The sequence below is a fragment of the Lytechinus variegatus genome, chromosome 5 (assembly GCF_018143015.1).
Source record: "Lytechinus variegatus isolate NC3 chromosome 5, Lvar_3.0, whole genome shotgun sequence".
NCBI lineage: Eukaryota > Metazoa > Echinodermata > Echinoidea > Temnopleuroida > Toxopneustidae > Lytechinus > Lytechinus variegatus.
This window is the reverse complement of record NC_054744.1, coordinates 3,498,179-3,515,151: the sequence shown is the minus strand read 5'-3', so window position 1 is coordinate 3,515,151 and position 16,973 is coordinate 3,498,179. Positions and strand designations below refer to the sequence as shown.

Here is a 16,973-nt window from a genome sequence, read left to right as displayed (position 1 = left end):
GTCCATAATTGTACAAAAAATTATGCGGCAAAGTATATTATTTTCCTCCTTTGTTATATTGAAGAACCATTTTCACTGAGTTAATATACAAGTATTGCCTGATCAAGGAATCAAATTTAACATTAATTCATAAAAAGAAAATAATAATCATTCATATGTATTTACATATATAGCGCCTTCTATCAAGAAATACTATTCCGAGGTGCATTGCAAATTATTATTACCATATAGATCAAGCTGCCTTGACCCATTCACTTCACCTGGGTTGAGTGCAGCACAGCGTTGATAAATCACTTTCTATAGGAAATTAATGCCATGGCTGAGATTTGAACCCTCGATCCTCTGATTGAAAGGCAGGTGTAGACCATGACGCCCCGGCTTCCAAGTATGATTGATACCATGGTAATATACTTCTTGCAAACCTTGGCCTATATATACATGTACTTGTGTACAAAATTGTATCTCTTTTAGTCAATACTAATTGTGATGTTTCAAGATCAAAAATTAAATTTCAAAATTGCAACGTAAGTAAATCTGGGTCCCTTTTTATAGAGACTTGTTATAACAAGTTCACGATTTGTATAACAAATTGAATAATTTCGAATTCACTATCAGCCAAATAAATTCAATAATTTCAGTAGCTAAATGTGACAACTTATGAAATTGGCCCCTGATCAATCAGAATCCCTATTCAAATTAAACCATCTTATACATAAAAATATAATGTACAACAAAGGATCAACAGGAGAACAACATAGATTTTTTTATCTCATAATTTATTTTCAAAACTTCTGATCATAAAAATATATAATTTTCCATTATGCAACCTTATTTATATTCCAATATGAATATGTTTCATAAGATTTATATTTTCCTTACAATGATGACAATGTTGCATATGTAACCAGCCAACCCAAAACCAATAAAAAGTTGCCCCAAATGAATTTTTGAGATTTTTATCGAGTTTGAAAAAGCACATCCTAAGCTTTCAATTGAAACATAACTTGTTAAAATTGATTAACAATAACCCATACAAGAACTTTATTGAATGGAGAAAAAAAAACAAGGCAATAGCTTCAAAAATAAGGAGAAAACAACATTTGAAGGATAGGATCTCAAGCATGAGATGTGCACACTGCAATCTCAGTGAAACTTCCAAGCATTCTGCAAAACTTTGTGTGAAAGAAACTCTTATATAAATAATGATTTATTTTCATTTTTATCTATATTTGTCATTTGAATAATATGAAAATATGGATCATAGTTACTCAACCGATATCCATTTGATAGTCTTCCTTTTTTTTTAGCTTTTGCCTCTTCCCCTATTTTTTCTTTGGTTTTGATGAAGTTGATGAGTAGAAGATATTAAAAAAATGCAAAGATTACTTCAGCTATCAAATGCAATTAAATGTGCAATCATGAATGGGACTTAATAGGTAAATATATCTGTTTTTGTAGAATTTTTATTTTATCCTAAAAGATTAGCTTGCGATTTATGCAACAATTGTGAAATTAATCAATTATACACACCTTCATTGCATTTTAAATAAACTTTCTACCTTGCATCAAAAATTTGAATGGAAAAATAATAATTCCATCCCATTTCCCAACAATACATCAAAATAGTTAGGTAAAATGCATACAGAGTCATACAAGCTTAAAACAAATAATTCCTGAGATGAAGCATTACACATATTAAAAATCCAAGTCATAATGGAACAAGACAGATTATATTCTTTTGAGGAATAAAATGAAAGTAAAAGACATGCTTAATACTAAAATGAATGAAGACATTTACAAGTCTTATCAGTAACTATTTACAAATGTAGACATATTATTACAATACAGGTTATGATAATTTGAAAACTTTCATTTTCATTTCAGAAATTTCAATTCATTGATTAATAGTAATTAAAGTTGGTGGCTGTATCAATTTACTGGCTGCCAAGTGCATAACATATAAGTGCTTGTTATAATTAAACTACCAAATGACCAACAGTTCTGAAGCATCATTTCCAAGGGACCAGGGACACTCAATACTTGCAATCAGTTGCAAAATAGCAAGTTCAGTCTGCATTTTTCTCATAAGAGTGAACCAATCAGAACAGGGTGTTTTTTTATTGAGTGATCACAAACCCTTCATAGACTAACTGTGTTAAGACCACCTGGCCCTTACAAAGGGTTACAATTGATCTGATCAAATACAACTATGGAAAGCCAGCAACTCCAATATGTGAAATGCATGTCTGTTAAAAACATTTTTTATGTATGATGTATAGGCTAGGCTATTCATGCAAGCACAATTGTCTTGTTGTCTTGACAGTTCACTTATACTCCTCTTTATTCACGAAGGGACATTGTACCATTCTTGTATGAAATATTATGATATTGTTGGCTTTCCATAATTGAGGTTAATCGGATCAATCATAAATCTGCAGAAAGGTTATGGTACGGGCAAAGAGAACAAGAATTGGATGTCTGAAATAAATTATACATTGGGGGTCCAGAAAAATTAATCATTTTCACTCAAAAAATGTCAGCAGTTTACCCTACCTTATTTTAAATTCGTTTTTGGAATCTTCATAAAGTGTATTTTCAGAAATGTATACTTTTAAATGGATAGCCAATATTTACGAAGTTATGACAATTTTAATACAAAAAGGTGTGCTATCAAAAAATTTGGGAGACATCACACAAATGAGGCAAGTTCAAGACACATGGCCTGCACCCAACCGTGCCAAAGGTGCTTTCTCCCCAAGGATGATCACTACAATGTCTCCTTCATCAAACATAAATAACATAAAGTTGATGGAATGATTCGACATAACAAGATAGAGATGACTTGCAGAATACTGTGAAGTCTGCAAACTATGTCCTTGGTGATCTACTATTTTATTTTCTCATCAATGCTACATGCTATTTCTCTGAGGGAAATGCAACAGAATTCAGAGGCAAACAGTGGCAAGATAATAATTTTGGAGTCAAATGAACAGATGAACAAATTAGAATTTAAGAATAAAGGGGAAAAAAATCAATGATCCTGATTTATGAAAAAAAAATCAGGGGTCTTAAAAATGAAACAATCATACAATTTCAGATTACAGAGTTAGTTGCTCACAATACAGTAGCTCTCACAATCACCGAAGGTCAACAATTGAAATTCTTGGACGTCATACAATTAACAACCGGTACCGAATGAATAGCTGAATCCCTTCACCAACAGAAGATAATGTGCAATAACCTTAAAAGTATTTGTTCATTCATCTCCTATCTCCAGGCTGTTGGGTACTCCATTTTGCAATTCCTTCCAAGTTCCAACATTCTTTTTTTTTCTCTGCATTTTCTATCATTGAATCACTTTAAGTTAAAAGGGAAAAATCAGTGATCTTCATTCCAAAAACATTTTAAATAAAGGGTGTGGTCTTACTCATTTTAAATGTACCAAAATAAACAAAAATTAACGTACATTGACCGGGCACAACTTAAACAAAAATACTCATCATTTGATTGCAACTTACAAACATTTATACCTCATAAATCCAAGCTATCTTAGTGAATAATGTGAAAGATGATGATTTGTCAAGGAACTAGGTTCCTTCAACGTCTTTATTATATCCTGAAAACTACAGGAATTCAATAATGAATCCTGAAAGATTTTGAAAACTATCCTTTGAACTGTTAACTTTTCAAAGATTGATTAACTTGTTGAAAGCTGAATGCTTTTCATTCTAATTGGATCACTTCAGAAATTGTCCAGAACCAGATGTTAAGCAATGGCAAAGATTTGAAATTTAAGCATGTTTATGAGTTGTCATATATTTCATATTTACAAATTATCATACTCATAGTTCAATCAATTGAACCTTTTTTAGTGCTGCAATGACCGTGGTCAAAAGTGGAAATTACAGCAAAAACTAGCAGGGTGACCATAACAAAACCATCACAACATAATAAATTATAGCATCAGTAATTTTCAAAATCACCGAGCACTGGTCAACAATAACTTTCAGTGTCTTTGAGACTAGAATTTAATGGAAGATGCTGTTACATGCATGTATATTCAAAGATTTGTTATTGAATACCATTTGAATTGCTGAATCTCACCTTAATAGAGAGAGATAGATAAGCAATCACCTTTGAACACATCTCATACACCTTCATTCTCCTAGATATTTGTACCCATCTCTTGCGATTAAGCTCTTTCAACATTTTTTTTAAATTCTCTGCATTTTCCCATCACCATCACTGACTGCCGTCAGGTAATCATCAATTGCAATCTGATCTTTATATATTTTGATGATGCTGAAAGCCACATACATTTTAGGGATGCTCATCGCTTCATGCTGATTTCGCGTCATCAGTTGGACCCTGTTGTGGAAGCTCCTCATAACTTGGAAGACACTTTTGCCACTTCGGCAACCCCATTATCGCACATCTCCTTCACCTCATCTTTGCTGTATCCAGCCTCTAACAGAACTGCCAGTGTGTCTTGGCCGACAGCTGGAAGAGCCATTGAGTTAGGCCGAGCTGGGGTGCGTGACAGGATCGGAGCAGGGGCGGGTTCGCGCCCCCCTTTGGTATTCGTCAAGAAGTGTCCCATGGCTTTGTTATGAGGATGCTGGGATGCCTCGTCTCTAGTCAGGACAGGAGTGACGCAGGCATCAGTGTTCTCAAAGATCAGGGTCCACTCTGACTGGGTCTTGGTGGCGAAGATACTGGCAAATGTTTGCTTCATACTGGGCCAGTCCTCCCTGCTCAACTGTGGTGGCAGGTCATCGTCATCAGCGAGTCCAATACCTGCAATGAAAAAATATAATCCAATATTGTATATCAATTATTCATTTATTGATTACTCTCTGTTTTACAATTACTGTAATTCATCAATTAGTAGAAAATTGACTGCTTAGAAATATATGCATCATTCATTCATTCAATTCATTCATTTATGTACTTTATTTTTCTAGGGGGGGGATGGGTTCCACTGTGCCCCCATCAATATGCCAATTATCTTCACCCTCCCTTCTTTCTAAAGCTACATCCACTACCCCTCTCTCTTCTCTCCCACCCCCCCCCCACAGTATTTCTTCTCGTCCTCCTCCCCTTCCCCCTCTTCCCACATACTGTCATTTTTCCTACTCTTCCACCCCACCCTTTGGCCTCATCTGTGCCTGGGAGACAAAAAGCCAACTGAATCATTCTCACCTGCAGTAGTCAGGCAGCATATGTCATTTACCTCGACAAATTGGCTAAGTCTGATTTTTCACTTTTATGTGATTGGTGACATCACAAGGAACAACTTCCAACTTGGTGACAAATTTCTAATGGTCATCTTGACCATGTTAGGGGTCAAAATGATGTCAATAGGGGTCAATTTTTTAAATTGCCCCAATTCTGTCAAATGACACATCAAATTGTTTGTCTTGTTATACTGAACAAAAAAGTGTACACAATTATATACTCTTGACCTCCCGTTAAAAAGTTATGACCGGAAATGTCAAAGGTCAATGAACTTTCGTTCAATGGCAAATTACACTGAAGGTGTTAAGAAAGCTCATTTTTTCCGTGTTTTTATGCATGTGTGTACTTTTTATTTTCGATTTTGATAAGTCCATCGTCAGAAGTCCTTATCCAGAAGATATAAAGGGTCAAGACAAGGTCAGGGAAAGGTCAAAAGGTCAACAAACTTTCATTGGAGGCCAAAATACACGTCTTATATAGCGGTTAGAAGTTTAGAAGTCTTATTTTTCGTGGGTTTTTTATTTTGAGTCTATATCTAAGAAGATATTTTATATACAAAGGGGTCAAATATGCATATATAAAAAGAAATAGACGTCGAATACATTCAGTGTGGTACTTTGAAACGACTTGAAAAACCCTTATGCCCTTAAAATCATCTTCATGATGTTATAAGTGCAACCAGCTCTTTCCGAGTTTCTGGATTTAGGAATTCAATTCAAGTTCAGTTCATTTTCAATTTACTCGTCTTTGATATGTAAAGATACATTTAATACTTAGTTTGCTTTGTACATAATATTTTAATCAACTGAATAGAGAGTGTATTGTAATGTATTGGGGAATATAATTATGTGCACTATGTTAACAGACACATCGATTGATCAGTGCTCCCAGCTCCTAAGAAAGATGCCTAACATCTTATTTGGATTAACTTACGAATAAGATAATGAGGTAAGGAATGAGGATGATATGATATAAGTTGGACTCAAATTGCTATTAATTCTAATGTGTGACTGTTATATTATTTCTGACAAAGAGGCAACATCGTGTATGCATGATCATTGTAGTCATGGGTATCCATCATGCTGATGTGATATGTTCTGACCATTACTCGATCTCTGGAGCCAACGACTACACATTCCTGATTATGTGCTGACATTAACGCGGCTTGTACTATTTTATCAAGTGTGTGTTTCCAGAGCATACAACGTGAAACTAAACTTAATACAAGATGCAGATTTTGTTTTCGTTCTTTTGTCGTTCTTGTTTTTTCCTACTTGCTGAATTACCTGCATGTTACTAGAAAGAATAATTATATAATTGAAGTAAACCACAGCCATACCGCAGCGGGAAGGGGGGGCAGCTGCCCCCAGAAATTGTGAAGACTTGCATTTTTACTAAAAAAATAAATACAATTGACCAAAAGTATGCACGAAATCCTTATAAATTTTCACTTTACAAAATGCAAAAGGGCCCAATGATAAGCTTAGAACAGCACATGAACCATAAATGTGAATATAGTCCTTCTTGACTCCAGAGATCGAGTAATGGTCAGAATATATTACATCAGCATAATGGACATCCATGACTACAATGAGCATGCATACACGATGTTGCTTCTTTGTCAGAAACAATATAACCGTCAGACATTAGAATTAATTGAGGAGCAATTGGAGCCCAACTTATCATCCTCAATCCTAACCTCATTATCTTATTTGCAAGATAATCCAAATGAAATGTTGGGCATCTTTCTTAGGAGCTGGGAGCACTGATCAATCGATGTGTTTTTTCTGTTAACATAGTATTATACTTATACCCCAATGCATTACAATAATTTCTGTTAATTAAGATATTCTGTACAAAGCAAATGAAGGAAATACTTCTTTACATATCAAAGATTAGAAAATGGAAAGTGAACTGAACTTGAATTGAATTCCTAAATAAAAAACACACTGGTTGCACTCATCACATCTTGAAGATCATAAGATTTTAAGGGCATAAGGGTTTGTCAAGTCTTTTCAAAGTATTCCTGCAATACCATACCACACTGAATGTATTCGACGTCTATCTCTGTTTATCTATATTGTTCCTAAATGAGCATATTTGACCCCTTTGTATATAAAATATCTTCTTAGATATAGACTCAAAATAAAAAACCCACGAAAAATAAGACTTCTAAACTTCTAACCGCTATATTAGACGTGTATTTTGGCCTCCAATGAAAGTTTGTTGACCTTTTGACCTTTCCCTGACCTTGTCTTGACCCTTTATATCTTCTGGATAAGGACTTCTGACGATGGACTTATCAAAATCGAAAATAAAAAAGTACACACATGCATAAAAACACGGAAAAAAATGAGCTTTCTTAACACCTTCAGTGTAATTTGCCATTGAACAAAAGTTCGTTGACCTTTGACATTTCCGGTCATAACTTTTTAACGGGAGGTCAAGAGTATATGATTGTGTACACTTTTTTGTTCAGTATAACAAGACAAACAATTTGATGTGTCATTTGACAGAATTGGGGCAATTTAAAAAATTGACCCCTATTGACCACATTTTGACCCCTAACATGGTCAAGATGACCATTAGAAATTTGTCACCAAGTTGGAAGTTGTTCCTTGTGATGTCACCAATCACATAAAAGTGAAAAATCAGACTTAGCCAATTTGTCGAAGTAGCCGGTAAATCATGACATATGCTGCCTGACTACAGGTCACTCCTCCGGATATAACTAATTGGTGGAGTGTAGGTGCACCACTACACCAGGGTTTCCCTATACAGTGCGTATCAAAAAAAAGTTTACACTTTGAAAAAATCCTATCAAATTATAAAGTTTGTAATATCCTGAAGAATTTTCCACATTTTAACATCGGTACAGATCCATTTAAGCAAATGACGATAAAACTGGCGGAAAATATTTACGCTTGAGTGAGCACCACTTACTTTTGAAAGGTTAGTGAAAAATGATTTGCGCAGAACACGTGGAATTTAGCTATAAAATTGATTTGAAGATATCTTTTACCTTTAGTGAAAAATGATTTGCGCAGAACACGTGGAATTTAGCTATAAAATTGATTTGAAGATATCTTTTACCTTTTTAACTTGTTTCCTTGCCCAAAACACTTCGAAGAGTGCAATGTATACATATGAATATTACATGATTTCTCATCCTCACTCTCTTCCCACATTCTATTATTTTTTTCCTACTCTTCTTCTCCTCCCTGCTTTCTGTAACCCTAACCCTTCCTCCTCATTCTCTTCAAATGCTGACCTTTTCCATTAAACGTGACACAATGCTTATCGCTAAACAAGAATGCAAGTCTGATTTGCATGCAAAAGAGTTTTGAACATGCTCAAAACTCGTTTGCGTGTGAGTTGCAGGTGATTGCCCACAACCAAACAACCTACCACAGAACCATGTGACAAAGCGTTCAATTTCAAATGAATTACCATTATGACCACATATTACAATAAAGGGCTCACCTTCCAAGAACTTAGCGTAGAACTGGGGTTCCAGGGCACCCACTGCCATATACTTTCCATCTAAAGTACGATAGGTATCATAGCATGGAGCTCCCGAATCAAGAAGATTCTTTCCTCTACTGGCATCGTCTCCAAAAAGACCCATATCACGATTTGCCCATAAAAAGGAGCTAACATAGGCTGCTCCATTAACCTGAAAATAAAACAGGAAAGAAAGTAATTTTTTTTTCTTTTGAAATATCATTATTCTGCCATAGTTAGAAAATTTGTTTTCCAAGTAATCTTGGATATTGTAACTTGTGACACATCTTGGGGTGATTCTTGAAAGAATAGTCACCCCAAAGCATGTATTTTGGGGGAATTTTAGGGGTTATTAGAGCTGTCATGAGGGCAAAATCGCCCATCGACCTCATGTATTTCATACACTGAAATTAAACAATATAAATCGATCACTGAAAATATAAAATTTACACATGCTACGTGAGAGTCATCAGGTTATTAATCTATGACAAAGTGAATATATGTTTATATTGAAGTTTGGTCCAATTAATATAATACAAAACACATAAGAAAAGGGTCAAAAATTCATACAAGCTGTGCCTCATTTCTGTTCCCTCAATATTTTTGATGATTTAAGACAAAATAAACATTACATTCCCTCACTAGAAGTCACCGTTCTTCTGTATCTATGAAAGTAGTACAACTTCACACTATACAACAAACATTTATTCTTTTTTTGTTATACGTACATAAATTTGGAACAAAATGCATCCTAGAAGTTGAAACATTTCTGTTGACAATTTTCAAAGTAACACCTCATCAAAAGATGAAGTTATGGTCTTAAAAGGGGATTGAATGTTATATTTCATCACGTGACTTATATCTAAAATATGGCAGAACTTGAACACTTTAATTATGTTCATTTTCTGGTGGGGTTCACTAAAAAATCATTTTATTACTTTACTCATACTCACCATATTTGCATCGATGACTTGGCCAAGTCCAGATCTTGTTCTTTCAAACAGAGACATGACGATGCCCATGGCACACATAAGACCCCCTCCGGCAAAGTCTGCCAGCAAGTTGACAGGGAAGATGGGCTTCTCTCCTGTTCGCCCAAGTGCAGACAGAACTCCTGAAATGATCAGACAAATCAAAATATTATAAAAGCCTATACTTGTTCTTATGTTAAAATATTGGGTGATGTACGTTCTGATATATGGCCATGGTTTAGTTAAACCTGGGTTAATTTATACCACACTTTTATGGGGTGCCAGTTGTCAAATCATTCATCAATTAAAAATTATTCTTCTCCTGCTGCAAAAAGTTGTAAAAACTTGACTGAGTCATGGAACTGGAAGAATAGTGAGATGCAGAAATATTAGGAATTTAACTGATTACTGGTAATTGATACATTGAAATTGCCAGCGATATGGAAAAAATGAAGCCAGCATTCCATAAAAGCATTTTCAAAATTCTAATTTAGACTAGGGTTAAACCTAGGTTTAATCATTAGAATACAACCCATTGTGTTTATGAAAGGTGTATACTTAGTTGAATACAATGTTAGTTTGTTTATTTCAAATCATGATTGTGTTATTGTTAATGCATTACTAAATTTAATACTGACAGAAGACCAAATTAGATAAGTGCCTTTAGACTGTGGGATGGTCGTTAAAATTGTGACTTTCCGTGGGGCGGCAAATACAACCACGGTTCTTGGACATGGTAATATGTAAAATATTATGAGTGAATACATGCACAACGTTGCCATCGGTAAATTCTGCTCCTGGCCTCAAAATTAAAATAATAATATGCAAAATCGTACCATTGACTCGACTGGAAATTCCGCCATTCACCCCGTGTGTTAAGGACTTCCGTGAACGCGCGCAAGCGTGCACAATGCATGTAACCTCGTTCGCGTTTTATTTTTTTTATTCGCTGTACATGATATACGTTATAATACAGAATGTACGATGGCGGATAAGATGTCGTCGTCTTCGTCGTGTTTTGACAGCGAAAATGACGATTTATCACTAGCAAATATATGCTACATGCACGTCTTACCCAAGGAAAGAGGGCCAGTAAATTCCTTTCAAGTAAAGAGCTAGAACAAATTTAAGCCTTTGCTGCATTCGTTGATGTAGACTACCTGGGACTTCAGAATAAAAATAGCTATTCGTGCAGCAGAGAAGTTTGCGATTGACTTGCATGCAGCCCGGCCCCGGGAGACCAGCCCGACGTCCGACCAGAATTTCAGCAAGATCCGAATGGATCAAAATAAATATAGATGTTCGATGTAGGCCAACCTCGTTTACATCTTGCCCAGAGCCAGGTCAAACATCGTTCGTATATCACCAGCATTGAGCAATCAAGCGATCGAAGGTAATTTGTTTTCACTTTGTGCTCTTGCATTTCACTCTCTGCAAAAGTGAAGCGGTGCAAACTTTGATGATTTTTGTATAGGTCTACATCTAGATTTCTTAATTGAGTCGATGAATAATGTGACTCATGACTTACTTCGTCTTCTATTCATAGGCTTGTAAATGTGGCGGTGAAGTAAGTCATGACATGAGTCACATTATCATCGATTCAATTAAGAAATCTAGACCTATACAAAAATCATCAAAGCTTGTACTGCTTCACTTTTGCAGAGAATGAAATGCAAAAGCACAAAGTGAAACAATTTTGGCATGGACAAAGATCGCTATAACAAGGATCACCATCTCAAAATCATCCTCTGTATCTTTTTCACCTTCGATAGCTTGATTGCTGGAATGCTGGTGATACGAACGATGTTTGACCTGGCTCTGAGCAAGATGTAACGCGTTACATCTATAACGTTAGTTTGATCCATTCGGATCTTGCTGCAATGCTGGTCGGGCTGGGCAGGAGCGTAACGGGTCGGTGGCCATGCAGGAGGGGCAAGAGCAACAAAATTTCCGGTCTCATCAGGGGCAGATCCATGATTTTCCAAAAGGGGGCAAATTTTTCAGAGGAAAGTTTCGACCAGCCCCCCCAAAAAAAAAAAGTTTTTCAACCAATTGACAAGCAAAAAAAAATAAAGGTTTTCACTCACAAATGAAGTATATTTCGTACACGAAAAAAAGGGTCTTCAATTTCAAAAGAGGGGGCAAACCTTTGTTTTAATGGCATATTTACATTACAAATTTTAGTATTTTGCTTCTCAAAAGGGGGGGGGGGCAGGCAATGGCGTCATGAGGCAACATTTTGAGGGGCGATATGGTGTATCGGGTAAAAAAAACAATGCGAGTGAGCAAAAAATTATACAATCCAATTTCAGATTTTGACATAACCGTTTCTAAAGAAGATAACATATTTTTCGCCCTTCTCTCTTTCCTTTTCCTTTTTTTTCTTGGTCTGTACGCCACGGTAAACAAGATTTTGTCTATGATTTTGCATCCTTGGTTTTTAAAAAAATAAAATCACCTTTTCATGACAATCTATCTGTTCTTCTTTTTCCCCTTTCCCTTTCATTCTCCCACTTTTCTTTTTTTCCCCTTTCATTCTCCCCCTTTTCTTTTTTCCCTTTAAGTTCCCGGTGAACTCCGCCAGGGGGGATAGCTTGCCCCCCCTACACTGCACTGTTAAGCCACTGCTCCCTGGGATGGGCCGGGTTGCATGCAAGTCAATCGCAAACTTCTCTGCTGCACGAATAGCTATTTTTATTCTGAAGTCCCAGGTAGTCTACATCAACAAATGCAGCAAAGGCTTAAATTTGTTCTAGCTCTTTACTTGAAAGGAATTTACTGGCCCTCTTTCCTTGGGTAAGACGTGCATGTAGCATATATTTGCTAGTGATAAATCGTCATTTTCGCTGTCAAAACACGACGAAGACGACGACATCTTATCCGCCATCGTATATTCTGTATATTACGTATATCATGTACAGCGAATAAAAAAAAATAAAACGCGAACGAGGTTACATGCATTGTGCACGCTTGCGCGCGTTCACGGAAGTCCTTAACACACGGGGTGAATGGCGGAATTTCCAGTCGAGTCAATGGTACGATTTTGCATATTATTATTTTAATTTTGAGGTCAGGAGCAGAATTTACCGATGGCAACATTGTGCATGTATTCACTCATAATATTTTACATATTATCATGTCCAAGAACCGTGGTTGTATTTGCCGCCCCACGGAAATGAAAAACTAGAGACATTTTCCTTGTCCATCCCACAGTCTAATTGAGATTCTGTTGAATATTATGCACAATAAAAGTATCCAATATTTTTACAAATTGTCTGTTCGCTGTTATTTCAATCAGTTTCTTCCAAGAAAGTCATATATTTCTCTAATTTTTTTAAAGTTTTGGTACATGTGCACATAAGAATGTATAAGGAGCATTATGAACTGAAATTTTTCGTAGAATTTAAAGATATTTCTGTTTAATCTTAAGTTAAGTTTTCAGGTGCGCAGACACTGGGCTCTCCTTCATATAACATCTGCTCTGGTGACATGTGCTCTAGCCTTAATATCTCAGAGGGCATAGGGTTAAAGTTAGGATTGTAATAGAGTTTTTGGTTCAGATAAATATAAAGATAAAATAAAAATAAGAGTAGTTGTCTTAGGGTTTATTTAGTTTCGCAAGTTAGGATTTATGTTTTGCTAACACTAACATGCAGATTTTCCATCAGAGCAACTGTAGCCACAGCAAATATCATGGAACCTTTAAACTTACCGGCGGTGGCAATGTAATTGATGTCATGACCTGCCATTTGCTTCATAGGACCTTCCTGTCCAAACCCACTTAGTCTTGCATAGATTAATCCTGGGTTGTCTTTCATCAAAACAGATGGACCCAGACCCATCCTCTCCATGGTTCCTATTGAGAAGTTTGACCAAAGACAAAAAGGTAATATTATTATTCATCTCCCTCAGCAAGAAATTTATTCACTTTGTGCTGCACTCAACCCAGGTGAGGTGAATGGGTACCTGGTAGGAAGAAATTTCTTGAATGCTTGAGTGCCAAGGCAGCCTAGCTAAAGCCGGGGTAATAATAATAGCAGGGCCCACTGGGAGAACAGTTTACAGAACTGAAGTGGCTTCCATAAACATACCTATATTATTATCATTATTTGACCAATATAAAAAAGTACATATACATTACATCAGAAAAACAATTCCAGTATACATGAACAAACATGCAAAGAAATATATGGGTGTGGCAAGAGGGTCAGGAAGCACATAAGTGAAATTCAGCACTGTTACCCGGAGGCATGTCCCCCCCCCCTCCAAACACAAGCCACTCCCATGACATAAATAAAAAATATAAATTCTTTTACACAAAATATTACACATTGATAAATGGAATGGAAAGAGGGGGGGGGGCAAAAATAATATCAAAGATAGAGATATGTACGTATTTGGGAATATAAAGAAATAGTGCTGCAAGATATAAGAAATATACTTTATAAAAACAGCATCTCGCCACTGAACAGTAATATATTGAGAGCATATGCAATACTTATAATTTTTTTTTGAAAGTATACATTTCTCAATGCACATGATTGTCTATAACTTTAAATGGGACAAGTTGTCTCGTACAATTACATGTTTGAGAACTATAACTGATGCTGAGCACATTTGTCGTGCATATTAATACCTTATTGTCATTGTTTCACTTGATTTTCTATATATTTCCTATAATGCCATAATTCATAGCACTATCATTTTAGTGTTTTTTATCAGTGAATGAATTATACGATTAGAAGTTTTATAATTAGCAACTGTTCCCTTTTGATAACTTATATATTTCAGTTTTACTCATATGATCATCTAAAAGTAAAAATATTTGTTTATTTATGTTACCAAGCATTGTGATCTTTGACTCAGATATTGACTTTATTTTCAAGTATGATGATGATTCTTTTGTTCAAGTTTTCATTAGTAATATCAAATATGTTCTAATATGTAAATAAATATGATTGGGATTTACAGAGTAGTTTTTTTTTATACCAGGTCTGAAGGGTTCTATCAGGACATCGGCATCGCTGCTTACTCTCTTGAATGCTTCAACTCCCTTTGGCGACTTCAGGTTGAGGGCGACAGACAGCTTGCCACGGCTAAGTTTGTCACTCATCTGAGCAAGTCGGTCCACCCTGATGACCCGAGCACCGAAGTCAGCAAGGATCAGTCCTGCATGGGGGACTGGTGCTAGACCAGCAATCTCAATGACCTTCAACCCAGCAAGAGCCATTTCAAATCTGCAAGTAATAACAAGAAACACTAATCAATTCACAATCTAGACTTAGCAAGTTATTTAGTCTAGTTCTAGTTTAAAAAGAGTCCATACTACTATCAAAGTCTAAAGACTCTGTGCCTAGTTTTAGAGGTTGTACATGTAGGCCTATATTCATTTATCTATTCATTTTATCAATATTTAGATTCTATTTATTTTTTTGGTATGGTGGCTCCATCAGTAATTGGCATACTGTCATGACTGTTGTCCTTGGACTGACCCTACAGTAAAACTACAAACATTACATAAAAACATGTTCAACAAACAAACAAACTATAAAGAAGATAACATTAACATAAAACAAATAACACAAACGGCCAGTAAAGGCAGATGCCATCTATAATGCCAAAATAAAAGACTAAGTTAGAAATGAGGATTCTGTCTAATTCAAGTTTTAACTTCAAAAGTTAAATCATCAAGGACAAGGTCAATTAGGACTTTTCTATAAAAATACTATAGTAATTGGTAAGATTACTATGTAGGGCAGGAGACCCTGCCCCTGATTTCCCTGGTTTCCCCCGATCAATAAAATAGCCCTTGCTCATGTTGCTGCCCAGCCCAGTCAACCGTAGGCCCGGCAGCCACGTATATAAAGAGCTGCTACGGCCACGCCGGGCCGCGGGAGAGACCATTTCAAGAGACCAATATAGAGACCATTACGAGAGACCAGAGTGAGATTATACCAGAGATTATACCAGAGAGTACCAAGGTAAGCAGGATTACCTTAATACATTATACTGATGATAGAATTAACTTTGACGTCTTTGTTAGATTAGACATAGTAAGTCCATTCAAGACATTGGAAGGAAAGAAAAAAACAGGCTAAAACTAAGAGTAAGACCGACTGACAGATTTTTTTTTACACAAACGTAACGTAAACGTTATAAAACAAATAAAAATCAAACGGGGCGGTGTCATGGCATTGTCAGGAGCAGTCAATACGAGTATGACCACGCCCACGCCGCCCGGCAGATTGCCATTGCATTGGTATACCACTTCGGTACCCCGGGGCCCGGTACTGCCGGGCCTGCGACAGCTGCGTTCGTGTGTGGTGATTGATTGGTACAGGTACCAAATTTCATTGCCTTTTCATTTGAATATCCCAATCGATTACGCAGTACTGCAATATGTAATGAGTAAATAAACAAAATAACTCATTTACTGACCACTTGCCTTTACCTGCTTGGTCTTGGCACAAGTAAAAGCTTCGGAGGAGTGTCCTGATTGAGAAAAAGCGGATTAAATTTGTTGTAAACTTGTGGCTTGTGGTAGCTTAGTCAGCTTATGAAGTGCGAAATGTTTTTTTTAATACGAATTTCATTTGTGCTCAGAGCTGATCGAGCAGACAGACTCGTGACGGTCATGAGCCGAGGGAGTTTCTTTGTTTGTTTTTTGTTGGAAGGGGGGGGGGGGTGAGCTTCATAAGACCAATGAAAAACTTTAAGTTAAGTTGTGTGTTTTTTGTCCTTCTTTTTTGTCAGTCACGGGCGCCGAGGGGAAAATTGATTCCCCGCCCATATAGGGAGAAGAAAAAGAAGGTGGAGTGGATGAAAAAGAAACTCTTGTTTTCGGCGCGAATAAATTATCACTTTTAATCATTAAACGTGCATCGTTTTATATTCAGCATTAGTTTAAAAAAAAAAATTTTCGGCATTCTTTATCACTCATATATGACACTAGTGCACTATAGCTGGTTAATGCACTGGACAGTGAATCATGAACGTCCATATCTTGCTAATTATGGGATGGAACAATGGCGTAAATCTGGTTCGAGAAGGGCTGCTCAGGGCTATAGGGGCCAAACGGCATACCCCCCCTCGTAAATCTTTAACGTGTTTCTTGATCCATATTTTTATCGAAATGATGACCCATGTGTGCGAAAGCGCAACTTTTTTAGGGGCCCATTAAGAGACATTATTAGCAATAATCGTTGATACGTACCTGGCGCTAAACAAACAATGCGAGCGCGAAGCGCGAATTAAATTTTT

At 36.3% G+C, this 16,973-nt stretch overlaps 1 protein-coding gene across 3 annotated transcripts; it reads right to left on the bottom strand.

Annotated features, from left to right (window-relative positions):
- Positions 1 to 3,541: 3,541 nt before the first annotated feature.
- On the bottom strand, positions 3,542 to 16,252 carry LOC121415085 (alpha-methylacyl-CoA racemase-like). 3 transcript variants are annotated; one of them, XM_041608169.1, is made up of 6 exons: positions 16,165 to 16,252; positions 14,703 to 14,950; positions 13,426 to 13,569; positions 9,696 to 9,856; positions 8,722 to 8,914; positions 3,542 to 4,797 (listed from the first exon to the last, which is right to left on the bottom strand). In XM_041608169.1, exons 2-6 carry the CDS (start codon positions 14,941 to 14,943, stop codon positions 4,385 to 4,387), a joined length of 1,152 nt encoding a protein of 383 aa, XP_041464103.1. In that variant the 5' UTR covers positions 14,944 to 14,950; positions 16,165 to 16,252; the 3' UTR covers positions 3,542 to 4,384. The 3 variants fall into 3 exon arrangements, with proteins under 3 accessions (XP_041464103.1, XP_041464100.1, XP_041464101.1); XM_041608166.1 differs by having other exon boundaries at positions 16,152 to 16,249; XM_041608167.1 differs by having other exon boundaries at positions 16,159 to 16,249.
- Between the last annotated feature and the right edge of the window lie 721 nt (positions 16,253 to 16,973).